This window comes from Electrona antarctica (assembly GCF_951216825.1).
Source record: "Electrona antarctica genome assembly, chromosome: 16".
In the NCBI taxonomy this organism is placed as follows: Eukaryota; Metazoa; Chordata; class Actinopteri; order Myctophiformes; family Myctophidae; genus Electrona; species Electrona antarctica.
The window spans coordinates 3,121,411-3,135,129 of record NC_136797.1 but is presented as its reverse complement, the minus strand read 5'-3'; the positions used below and the strand labels follow the sequence as shown (position 1 = coordinate 3,135,129).

General features: G+C 42.4%; 1 protein-coding gene across 1 annotated transcript in view; it reads right to left on the bottom strand.

Annotated features, from left to right (window-relative positions):
- The window catches only part of sgtb (small glutamine rich tetratricopeptide repeat co-chaperone beta), a gene marked incomplete at its 5' end in the record, with an annotated part of 34,207 nt that extends 24,169 nt beyond the window's left edge, over window positions 1-10,038 (bottom strand). The window contains 4 exons of the mRNA XM_079523684.1: window positions 5,679-5,778; window positions 8,163-8,238; window positions 8,354-8,457; window positions 9,939-10,038. Of these exons, the coding sequence (XP_079379810.1) occupies window positions 5,679-5,778; window positions 8,163-8,238; window positions 8,354-8,457; window positions 9,939-10,038 (380 nt within the window). The remainder of the gene's footprint in view (window positions 1-5,678; window positions 5,779-8,162; window positions 8,239-8,353; window positions 8,458-9,938) is intronic.
- Between the last annotated feature and the right edge of the window lie 3,681 nt (window positions 10,039-13,719).

Genomic DNA, 13,719 nt, shown 5'->3' with positions numbered 1-13,719 from the left:
AGTAGACATCGTTTCTTAGGTCCAGGACTATGTAAACAGTACCTGTTACAATAGTAGACATCGTTTCTTAGGTCCAGGACTATGTAAACAGTACCTGTTACAGTAGTAGACAGCGTTTCTTAGGTCCAGGACTATGTAAACAGTACCTGTTACAGTAGTAGACAGCGTTTCTTAGGTCCAGGACTATGTAAACAGTACCTGTTACAGTAGTAGACAGCGTTTCTTAGGTCCAGGACTATGTAAACAGTACCTGTTACAGTAGTAGACAGCGTTTCTTAGGTCCAGGACTATGTAAACAGTACCTGTTACAGTAGTAGACAGTGTTTCTTAGGTCCAGGACTATGTAAACAGTACCTGTTACAATAGTAGACAGTGTTTCTTAGGTCCAGGTCCATGTAAACAGTACCTGTTACAGTAGTAGACAGTGTTTCTTAGGTCCAGGACTATGTAAACAGTACCTGTTACAATAGTAGACATCGTTTCTTAGGTCCAGGACTATGTAAACAGTACCTGTTACAATAGTAGACAGTGTTTCTTAGGTCCAGGACAATGTAAACAGTACCTGTTACAATAGTAGACAGTGTTTCTTAGGTCCAGGACTATGTAAACAGTACCTGTTACAATAGTAGACAGTGTTTCTTAGGTCCAGGTCCATGTAAACAGTACCTGTTACAATAGTAGACATCGTTTCTTAGGTCCAGGACTATGTAAACAGTACCTGTTACAATAGTAGACAGTGTTTCTTAGGTCCAGGACTATGTAAACAGTACCTGTTACAATAGTAGACATCGTTTCTTAGGTCCAGGACTATGTAAACAGTACCTGTTACAATAGTAGACAGTGTTTCTTAGGTCCAGGACTATGTAAACAGTACCTGTTACAGTAGTAGACAGTGTTTCTTAGGTCCAGGACTATGTAAACAGTACCTGTTACAATAGTAGACAGTGTTTCTTAGGTCTAGGTCCATGTAAACAGTACCTGTTACAATAGTAGACATCGTTTCTTAGGTCCAGGACTATGTAAACAGTACCTGTTACAATAGTAGACAGTGTTTCTTAGGTCCAGGACTATGTAAACAGTACCTGTTACAGTAGTAGACAGTGTTTCTTAGGTCCAGGACTATGTAAACAGTACCTGTTACAATAGTAGACAGTGTTTCTTAGGTCTAGGTCCATGTAAACAGTACCTGTTACAGTAGTAGACAGCGTTTCTTAGGTCCAGGTCCATGTAAACAGTACCTGTTACAATAGTAGACAGTGTTTCTTAGGTCTAGGTCCATGTAAACAGTACCTGTTACAGTAGTAGACAGCGTTTCTTAGGTCCAGGTCCATGTAAACAGTACCTGTTACAATAGTAGACAGTGTTTCTTAGGTCCAGGTCCATGTAAACAGTACCTGTTACAATAGTAGACAGTGTTTCTTAGGTCCAGGTCCATGTAAACAGTACCTGTTACAATAGTAGACAGTGTTTCTTAGGTCCAGGTCCATGTAAACAGTACCTGTTACAATAGTAGACATCGTTTCTTAGGTCCAGGTCCATGTAAACAGTACCTGTTACAATAGTAGACAGTGTTTCTTAGGTCTAGGTCCATGTAAACAGTACCTGTTACAATAGTAGACAGCGTTTCTTAGGTCCAGGTCCATGTAAACAGTACCTGTTACAATAGTAGACAGTGTTTCTTAGGTCTAGGTCCATGTAAACAGTACCTGTTACAGTAGTAGACAGCGTTTCTTAGGTCCAGGTCCATGTAAACAGTACCTGTTACAATAGTAGACAGTGTTTCTTAGGTCCAGGTCCATGTAAACAGTACCTGTTACAATAGTAGACAGCGTTTCTTAGGTCCAGGTCCATGTAAACAGTACCTGTTACAATAGTAGACAGTGTTTCTTAGGTCCAGGTCCATGTAAACAGTACCTGTTACAATAGTAGACAGTGTTTCTTAGGTCCAGGTCCATGTAAACAGTACCTGTTACAATAGTAGACAGTGTTTCTTAGGTCCAGGTCCATGTAAACAGTACCTGTTACAATAGTAGACAGTGTTTCTTAGGTCCAGGTCCATGTAAACAGTACCTGTTACAATAGTAGACAGTGTTTCTTAGGTCCAGGTCCATGTAAACAGTACCTGTTACAATAGTAGACATCGTTTCTTAGGTCCAGGTCCATGTAAACAGTACCTGTTACAATAGTAGACAGCGTTTCTTAGGTCCAGGACTATGTAAACAGTACCTGTTACAATAGTAGACATCGTTTCTTAGGTCCAGGACTATGTAAACAGTACCTGTTACAATAGTAGACAGTGTTTCTTAGGTCTAGGTCCATGTAAACAGTACCTGTTACAATAGTAGACAGTGTTTCTTAGGTCTAGGTCCATGTAAACAGTACCTGTTACAATAGTAGACAGTGTTTCTTAGGTCCAGGTCCATGTAAACAGTACCTGTTACAGTAGTAGACAGTGTTTCTTAGGTCCAGGTCCATGTAAACAGTACCTGTTACAATAGTAGACAGTGTTTCTTAGGTCCAGGACTATGTAAACAGTACCTGTTACAGTAGTAGACAGTGTTTCTTAGGTCCAGGACTATGTAAACAGTACCTGTTACAATAGTAGACAGTGTTTCTTAGGTCCAGGACTATGTAAACAGTACCTGTTACAATAGTAGACAGTGTTTCTTAGGTCCAGGACTATGTAAACAGTACCTGTTACAGTAGTAGACAGCGTTTCTTAGGTACAGTACCTGTTACAGTAGTAGACAGCGTTTCTTAGGTACAGTACCTGTTACAATAGTAGACAGTGTTTCTTAGGTCCATGTCCATGTAAACAGTACCTGTTACAATAGTAGACAGTGTTTCTTAGGTCCAGGACTATGTAAACAGTACCTGTTACAATAGTAGACAGTGTTTCTTAGGTCCAGGACTATGTAAACAGTACCTGTTACAGTAGTAGACAGTGTTTCTTAGGTCCAGGTCCATGTAAACAGTACCTGTTACAATAGTAGACAGTGTTTCTTAGGTCCAGGACTATGTAAACAGTACCTGTTACAATAGTAGACAGCGTTTCTTAGGTCCAGGACTATGTAAACAGTACCTGTTACAGTAGTAGACAGTGTTTCTTAGGTCCAGGACTATGTAAACAGTACCTGTTACAATAGTAGACAGTGTTTCTTAGGTCCAGGACTATGTAAACAGTACCTGTTACAATAGTAGACAGTGTTTCTTAGGTCCAGGTCCATGTAAACAGTACCTGTTACAATAGTAGACAGCGTTTCTTAGGTACAGTACCTGTTACAATAGTAGACAGCGTTTCTTAGGTCCAGGACTATGTAAACAGTACCTGTTACAATAGTAGACAGTGTTTCTTAGGTCCAGGTCTATGCAAACAGTACCTGTTACAATAGTAGACAGTGTTTCTTAGGTCCAGGTCCATGTAAACAGTACCTGTTACAATAGTAGACAGTGTTTCTTAGGTCCAGGACTATGTAAACAGTACCTGTTACAGTAGTAGACAGTGTTTCTTAGGTCCAGGTCCATGTAAACAGTACCTGTTACAATAGTAGACAGTGTTTCTTAGGTCCAGGACTATGTAAACAGTACCTGTTACAATAGTAGACAGCGTTTCTTAGGTCCAGGACTATGTAAACAGTACCTGTTACAATAGTAGACAGCGTTTCTTAGGTCCAGGACTATGTAAACAGTACCTGTTACAATAGTAGACAGTGTTTCTTAGGTCCAGGTCCATGTAAACAGTACCTGTTACAATAGTAGACAGTGTTTCTTAGGTCCAGGTCCATGTAAACAGTACCTGTTACAATAGTAGACAGTGTTTCTTAGGTCCAGGTCTATGCAAACAGTACCTGTTACAATAGTAGACAGTGTTTCTTAGGTCCAGGACTATGTAAACAGTACCTGTTACAATAGTAGACAGTGTTTCTTAGGTCCAGGTCTATGCAAACAGTACCTGTTACAATAGTAGACAGTGTTTCTTAGGTCCAGGACTATGTAAACAGTACCTGTTACAATAGTAGACAGTGTTTCTTAGGTCCAGGTCCATGTAAACAGTACCTGTTACAATAGTAGACAGCGTTTCTTAGGTCCAGGTCCATGTAAACAGTACCTGTTACAGTAGTAGACAGTGTTTCTTAGGTCCAGGACTATGTAAACAGTACCTGTTACAATAGTAGACAGTGTTTCTTAGGTCCAGGTCCATGTAAACAGTACCTGTTACAGTAGTAGACAGTGTTTCTTAGGTCCAGGACTATGTAAACAGTACCTGTTACAATAGTAGACAGCGTTTCTTAGGTCCAGGACTATGTAAACAGTACCTGTTACAATAGTAGACAGCGTTTCTTAGGTCCAGGTCCATGTAAACAGTACCTGTTACAATAGTAGACATCGTTTCTTAGGTCCAGGTCCATGTAAACAGTACCTGTTACAATAGTAGACAGCGTTTCTTAGGTCCAGGACTATGTAAACAGTACCTGTTACAATAGTAGACAGTGTTTCTTAGGTCCAGGACTATGTAAACAGTACCTGTTACAATAGTAGACAGTGTTTCTTAGGTCCAGGACTATGTAAACAGTACCTGTTACAGTAGTAGACAGCGTTTCTTAGGTCCAGGACTATGTAAACAGTACCTGTTACAATAGTAGACAGTGTTTCTTAGGTCCAGGACTATGTAAACAGTACCTGTTACAATAGTAGACAGTGTTTCTTAGGTCCAGGACTATGTAAACAGTACCTGTTACAGTAGTAGACAGCGTTTCTTAGGTCCAGGACTATGTAAACAGTACCTGTTACAGTAGTAGACAGCGTTTCTTAGGTCCAGGACTATGTAAACAGTACCTGTTACAATAGTAGACAGTGTTTCTTAGGTCCAGGACTATGTAAACAGTACCTGTTACAATAGTAGACAGTGTTTCTTAGGTCCAGGACTATGTAAACAGTACCTGTTACAATAGTAGACAGTGTTTCTTAGGTCCAGGTCCATGTAAACAGTACCTGTTACAATAGTAGACAGCGTTTCTTAGGTCCAGGACTATGTAAACAGTACCTGTTACAATAGTAGACAGTGTTTCTTAGGTCCAGGTCCATGTAAACAGTACCTGTTACAATAGTAGACAGTGTTTCTTAGGTCCAGGACTATGTAAACAGTACCTGTTACAATAGTAGACAGCGTTTCTTAGGTACAGTACCTGTTACAATAGTAGACAGTGTTTCTTAGGTCTAGGTCCATGTAAACAGTACCTGTTACAATAGTAGACAGTGTTTCTTAGGTCCAGGACTATGTAAACAGTACCTGTTACAATAGTAGACAGCGTTTCTTAGGTCCAGGACTATGTAAACAGTAGCTGTTACAGTAGTAGACAGTGTTTCTTAGGTCCAGGTCCATGTAAACAGTACCTGTTACAATAGTAGACAGTGTTTCTTAGGTCCAGGACTATGTAAACAGTACCTGTTACAATAGTAGACAGCGTTTCTTAGGTCCAGGACTATGTAAACAGTAGCTGTTACAATAGTAGACAGTGTTTCTTAGGTCCAGGTCCATGTAAACAGTACCTGTTACAATAGTAGACAGTGTTTCTTAGGTCCAGGACTATGTAAACAGTACCTGTTACAATAGTAGACAGCGTTTCTTAGGTACAGTACCTGTTACAATAGTAGACAGCGTTTCTTAGGTACAGTACCTGTTACAGTAGTAGACAGCGTTTCTTAGGTCCAGGTCGATGGCTTTGGTGTAACAATCCACAGCACAGCTGTAGTTCTCCTCCTTCATGTGATTGTTTCCTGTTTTAAAACAACAAATCACAAACATGATGTCATTATAGAGCCTTTGGTGATACGGCCAGAGCCTTAGATATAGACAGAGTTACGCAAACTGATACGGCCAGAGCCTTAGATATAGACAGAGTTACGCAAACTGATACGGCCAGAGCCTTAGATATAGACAGAGTTACGCAAACTGATACGGCCAGAGCCTTAGATATATAGACAGAGTTACGCAAACTGATACGGCCAGAGCCTTAGATATAGACAGAGTTACGCAAACTGATACGGCCAGAGCCTTAGATATATAGACAGAGTTACGCAAACTGATACGGCCAGAGCCTTAGATATAGACAGAGTTACGCAAACTGATACGGCCAGAGCCTTAGATATAGACAGAGTTACGCAAACTGATACGGCCAGAGCCTTAGATATAGACAGAGTTACGCAAACTGATACGGCCAGAGCCTTAGATATAGACAGAGTTACGCAAACTGATACGGCCAGAGCCTTAGATATAGACAGAGTTATGCAAATTGCGTTCACTTCATGGGGCTTCAGTCCAATGGAGGCTCTCCTACATAGACTTCTATTGGCTTCAGTCCAATGGAGGCTCTCCTACATAGACTTCTATTGGCTTCAGTCCAATGGAGGCTCTCCTACATAGACTTCTATTGGCTTCAGTCCAATGGAGGCTCTCCTACATAGACTTCTATTGGCTTCAGTCCAATGGAGGCTCTCCTACATAGACTTCTATTGGCTTCAGTCCAATGGAGGCTCTCCTACATAGGCTTCTATTGGCTTCAGTCCAATGGAGGCTCTCCTACATAGACTTCTATTGGCTTCAGTCCAATGGAGGCTCTCCTACATAGACTTATATTGGCTTCAGTCCAATGGAGGCTCTCCTACATAGACTTCTATTGGCTTCAGTCCAATGGAGGCTCTCCTACATAGACTTCTATTGGCTTCAGTCCAATGGAGGCTCTCCTACATAGACTTCTATTGGCTTCAGTCCAATGGAGGCTCTCCTACATAGACTTCTATTGGCTTCAGTCCAATGGAGGCTCTCCTACATAGACTTCTATTGGCTTCAGTCCAATGGAGGCTCTCCTACATAGACTTCTATTGGCTTCAGTCCAATGGAGGCTCTCCTACATAGACTTCTATTGGCTTCAGTCCAATGGAGGCTCTCCTACATAGACTTCTATTGGCTTCAGTCCAATGGAGGCTCTCCTACATAGACTTCTATTGGCTTCAGTCCAATGGAGGATCTCCTACATAGACTTATATTGGCTTCAGTCCAATGGAGGCTCTCCTACATAGACTTCTACTGAGAATGGGGACAACCGACTGGGACAAGTCCTGTAACCGGAAGTAGGCAGAAATGCATTGGACTCAGGGCAACAGCCCAGCTTTAATGATCTTAAATCCCTTTATTTTAGATTTGTAGTAATAGTACAACATAAACATTACAGAGACTTTAGTTGTTACTGTACAATACTTGTCAAAACAGTACAAAACAGTTGTCATGTTGCACACATGCTTAAAATAGCTCTTGTTTGCGCCGCCCTCGTTGAAAACAATGTATTTCCAACTCCAGCTTGTCTCAGTTCAGGCTGCATGAACAGTGCTCGAGCGCTCGGTTTCATGGCTCTGGATATGGTCAGGGCTAAGACCAGACCACAGTGTTCACTCCTCATGGCTCTGGATACGGTCAGGGCTAAGACCAGACCACAGTGTTCACTCCTCATGGCTCTGGATACGGTCAGGGCTAAGACCAGACCACAGTGTTCACTCCTCATGGCTCTGGATACGGTCAGGGCTAAGACCAGACCACAGTGTTCACTCCTCATGGCTCTGGATACGGTCAGGGCTAAGACCAGACCACAGTGTTCACTCCTCATGGCTCTGGATACGGTCAGGGCTAAGACCAGACCACAGTGTTCACTCCTCATGGCTCTGGATACGGTCAGGGCTAAGACCAGACCACAGCGTTCACTCCTCATGGCTCTGGATACGGTCAGGGCTAAGACCAGACCACAGTGTTCACTCCTCATGGCTCTGGATACGGTCAGGGCTAAGACCAGACCACAGTGTTCACTCCTCATGGCTCTGGATACGGTCAGGGCTAAGACCAGACCACAGCGTTCACTCCTCATGGATCTGGATACGGTCAGGGCTAAGACCAGACCACAGTGTTCACTCCTCATGGCTCTGGATACGGTCAGGGCTAAGACCAGACCACAGTGTTCACTCCGTCGACTAAAACTACGTCGAAAACATGTCCGCCGGCTCGCCGGCTTCCTTTTTTCACAGACGAAGCTGTATGATGTATGATGACTAAGACTAATGACCAACAAACAAATACTGACAATTTTTCCTTTGTGACTCTTAATTAATCATACCTTCGTTCTTGAGTTGCTCTGCTCGTTCGATGTCTTCTGGCGACGGGGAGCTCTCTGGGATGGTTAGGATGTCATTCTGTAGAGTTTACATTAAATATACATTAAAGATGGTTAGGATGTCATTCTGTAGAGTTTACATTAAATATACATTAAAGATGGTTAGGATGTCATTCTGTGGAGTTACTTCTTACCTGTAATAGGTTGTTGTGGAATATCTCTGTGAGCGGCTGAGGCACGGCCAGATGACAGTCACTGGAACTGATCTTGAATGTCGTCTCCAAACATTGTATGGCAACTGTACATTTACACATGATAGATTAATATATAACTGTACATTTACACATGATAGATTAATATATAACTGTACATTTACACATGATAGATTAATATATAACTGTACATTTACACATGATAGATTAATATATAACTGTACATTTACACATGATAGATTAATATATAACTGTACATTTACACATGATAGATTAATATATAACTGTACATTTACAGATGATAGATTAATATATAACTGTACATTTACACATGATAGATTAATATATAACTGTACATTTACACATGATAGATTAATATATAACTGTACATTATATGTATCCGATACAATATGTAGCCGATCTACAAGCTCACAACACGTCGCAACGTGTTGTGAGCTTGTAGATCGGCTATTTTCGCCATAGTTTGGGTCCCACTGTGGGAGATATGTGACATTTCTTAATAGTTTGGGTCCCACTGTGGGAGATATGTGACATTTCTTAATAGTTTGGGTCCCACTGTGGGAGATATGTGACATTTCTTAATAGTTTGGGTCCCACTGTGGGAGATATGTGACATTTCTTCATAGTTTGGGTCCCACTGTGGGAGATATGTGACATTTCTTAATAGTTTGGGTCCCACTGTGGGAGATATGTGACATTTCTTCATAGTTTGGGTCCCACTGTGGGAGATATGTGACATTTCTTCATAGTTTGGGTCCCACTGTGGGAGATATGTGACATTTCTTCATAGTTTGGGTCCCACTGTGGGAGATATGTGACATTTCTTCATAGTTTGGGTCCCACTGTGGGAGATATGTGACATTTCTTCATAGTTTGGGTCCCACTGTGGGAGATATGTGACATTTCTTCATAGTTTGGGTCCCACTGTGGGAGATATGTGACATTTCTTCATAGTTTGGGTCCCACTGTGGGAGATATGTGACATTTCTTCATAGTTTGGGTCCCACTGTGGGAGATATGTGACATTTCTTCTTTTGGGTCTCAAGCTACATTTTGGTTTTAGTTTTTAGTCGTAGTCTCATGAATAGTTTTCATTTAGTCTTAGTCACATTTTAGTCACCTGGAATGTTTTAGTGTTAGTCTAGTTTTAGTCGACTAAATATCATAAGATTTTAGTCGACTAGATCGACAGTTGATTTAGTCGACTAAAATGTATTTTGGCGGGCCTCGATGCCGTCGTAATGACTGTTTTTTTCACTTGCTGAAAATAGCCGATCAGAAATGCTCGGCTATTTTCAGCATGCGACCTAGTGTAAAATGACTTATACTGGATCTCTCGTCCACTATAGTCCCTTCCTGACATTTTTAGTCTAGTTTTTATTTGTTGGCGAAATTGTCAATATATTTAGTCTTAGTTTTAGTCACCGTAGCTTAGTTTCCATTTAGTTTCATTCAGTGAAAAAAGGTAGTCGACGAACATTTGTCATCTTAGTTTTAGTCGACGAAATCAACAGTGGTTGGGAACCAGTGGGTGTGTTGAACGTACCTTCCAGGCTCTCCTGCTCGTCTGAGTTGAGCGCTCCGCAGTGCGCCTGGTCTCGCAGGAACTGTACCATGGAGAACGCCAAGCGCTTCTCCATCGCCATGGTTACCCTGCACTTGTAAACACCCACCACAAACCAAGATAATATGGTATATATGTTACTATGGTTACCCTGCACATGTAAACACCCACCACAAACCAAGACAATATGGTATACATGTTACTATGGTTACCCTGCACTTGTAAACACCCACCACAAACCAAGAGAATATGGTATATATGTTACTATGGTTACCCTGCACTTGTAAACACCCACCACAAACCAAGAGAATATGGTATATATGTTACTATGGTTACCCTGCACTTGTAAACACCCACCACAAACCAAGATAATATGGTATATATGTTACTATGGTTACCCTGCACTTGTAAACACCCACCACAAACCAAGATAATATGGTATATATGTTACTATGGTTAGCCTGCACTTGTAAACACCCACCACAAACCAAGACAATATGGTATATATGTTACTATGGTTACCCTGCACTTGTAAACACCCACCACAAACCAAGACAATATGGTATATATGTTACTATGGTTACCCTGCACATGTAAACACCCACCACAAACCAAGACAATATGGTATACATGTTACTATGGTTACCCTGCACATGTAAACACCCACCACAAACCAAGACAATATGGTATACATGTTACTATGGTTACCCTGCACATGTAAACACCCACCACAAACCAAGACAATATGGTATACATGTTACTATGGTTACCCTGCACATGTAAACACCCACCACAAACCAAGACAATATGGTATACAACTATATATGTTACTATTGTTACCCTGCACTTGTAAACACCCACCACAAACCAAGACAATATGGTATACAACTATATATGTTACTATTGTTACCCTGCACTTGTAAACACCCACCACAAACCAAGACAATATGGTATACAACTATATATGTTACTATGGTTACCCTGCACTTGTAAACACCCACCACAAACCAAGACAATATGGTATATATATAAAATGGTAAATGGTGCATTTATATAGCGCCTTTATCCAAGGCGCTTTACATAGATTGTGCATTACATTCACCCATTCACACACACATTCATACACCGATTGCAGCGGAAGCCATGCAAGGCACCAACCAGCACATCGGGAGCAATTTGGGGTTCAGTGTCTTGCCCAAGGACACTTGGGCATGTAGACAGGAGGAGGAGCCGGGATTCGAACCGCCGACCCATGGATCATTGGACGACCTGCTCTACCTCCTGAGCCACAGTCGCCCCCAATATGTTACCATGGTTACTCTGCACCACCACAACACCAAACCAAGACAATATGGTGTATATATATATTATATGCACTAGTGCTATACAATTCATCGGAAAAAAAGATCTATAGATTCAGACATTTGAGCACGGATGGTGCAGCACTAGTTGGTTGCCCAATTCATTCCAGTTACTCTTATGACGGGTCGATTTGGTTTCATTTCATGTTACACTCTGGGGCCAGCAGTGGCCTAAGGGTTAGAGGAGCGCCCTTGTTGCCGAAAGGTTGTCGGTTCTATTCCCCGGACGGGCAGGAAAAATATGGGTGGGGAAGTGATTGGTCATCACTCACCCAACACCGCTGAAGTGCCCTTGAGCAAGGCACTGAACCCCCAACTGCTCCCCCTGGAGCTGCTTAGTGGCCAACAGTATAAGACTGGTCAGCTCCCAGGTTTTTGTGTGTGTGTGTGTGTGTGTGTGTGTGTGTGTGTGTGTGTGTGTGTGTGTGTGTGTGTGTGTGTGTGTGTGTGTGTGTGTGTGTGTGTGTGTGTGTGTTTCTATGTGCAGGGCGTTGCTGAAAATGAGCACTTGTGCTCAGCTACTACCCTGGGTAAATAACGGATACAAAAAAAACCCTCAAGAGTTAAATTATTGTTAAACATCTGCATTAGGCTATCCTTAAAGTCTACACACAAATAATTCTTATTTTGATCAATGTTTCCCTGTTATCTTCCCTGTGGTACAAACATCAATACAGTATGGAATTGTGGACACAATCTTATCCAACTTCAACAAAATATTCTTTAGTTTTGGGTCTGAGAGGCTAAATGTCATCAAATGGTGGTCCGTGGCTCAAATGGGTCTGAGAGGCTAAATGTCATCAAACGGTGGTCCGTGGCTCAAATGGGTCTGAGAGGCTAAATGTCATCAAACGGTGGTCCGTGGCTCAAATGGGTCTGAGAGGCTAAATGTCATCAAACGGTGGTCCGTGGCTCAAATGGGTCTGAGAGGCTAAATGTCATCAAATGGTGGTCCGTGGCTCAAATGGGTCTGAGAGGCTAAATGTCATCAAATGGTGGTCCGTGGCTCAAATGGGTCTGAGAGGCTAAATGTCATCGAATGGTGGTCCGTGGCTCAAATGGGTCTGAGAGGCTAAATGTCATTAAATGGTGGTTCCGTGGCTCAAATGGGTCTGAGAGGCTAAATTACATCAAATGGTGGTTCCGTGGCTCAAATGGGTCTGAGAGGCTAAATGTCATCAGATGGTGGTCCGTGGCTCAAATGGGTCTGAGAGGCTAAATGTCATCAAATGGTGGTTCCGTGGCTCAAATGGGTCTGAGAGGCTAAATGTCATCAAATGGTGGTTCCGTGGCTCAAATGGGTCTGAGAGGCTAAATGTCATCAAATGGTGGTTCCGTGGCTCAAATGGGTCTGAGAGGCTAAATGTCATCAGATGGTGGTCCGTGGCTCAAATGGGTCTGAGAGGCTAAATGTCATCAAACGGTGGTCCGTGGCTCAAATGGGTCTGAGAGGCTAAATGTCATCAAATGGTGGTTCCGTGGCTCAAATGGGTCTGAGAGGCTAAATGTCATCAAATGGTGGTCCGTGGCTCAAATAGGTCTGAGAGGCTAAATGTCATCAAATGGTGGTCCGTGGCTCAAATGGGTCTGAGAGGCTAAATGTCATCAAATGGTGGTCCGTGGCTCAAATGGGTCTGAGAGGCTAAATGTCATCAAATGGTGGTTCCGTGGCTCAAATGGGTCTGAGAGGCTAAATGACATCAGATGGTGGTCCGTGGCTCAAATGGGTCTGAGAGGCTAAATTACATCAAATGGTGGTCCGTGGCTCAAATGGGTCTGAGAGGCTAAATGTCATCAAATGGTGGTTCCGTGGCTCAAATGGGTCTGAGAGGCTAGGGGAAGAATAAATTAGAACTGGAAACCCCCCCCCCCCCCCCCCCCCCCCCATCTCAAGGACCCATGGGGGTCCCCGGCATATTTCATCATAAAGCATGATTCCATATATACAAAACGAGTCCTTATGGAGTTGTTGACAAGCGTGCGCGCGCACACACACACACACACACACAATCACGCATGCACGCACGTGCACACACACGCACGCACGCGCACATGCACGAAACGCAGCATGCTGATGCATAATAAATACATAAAACTGTGATGTAATACCGTAATAAATAATAATAATAATAATATTATGGGATATACAGGATGCTGTCCACACTGTATACAGTAGCCATGTGTGTGCGTCACGGTGCGTGTGTGTGTGTGCGTGCGTGCGTGCGTGTGCATGATGCATCCCTATAGCTGCAACGAACCCACGTACACCATTTGTTGTTATGAGATCATAATAATCTCTTAAATGTGGATTCATAACTCATAAGCCTCTTATAAGGCTTTGATAAGCCTGATATAAATATAATAAGCTGTCTAAGCATCAACTAGAAGACCTCCCTACAGTA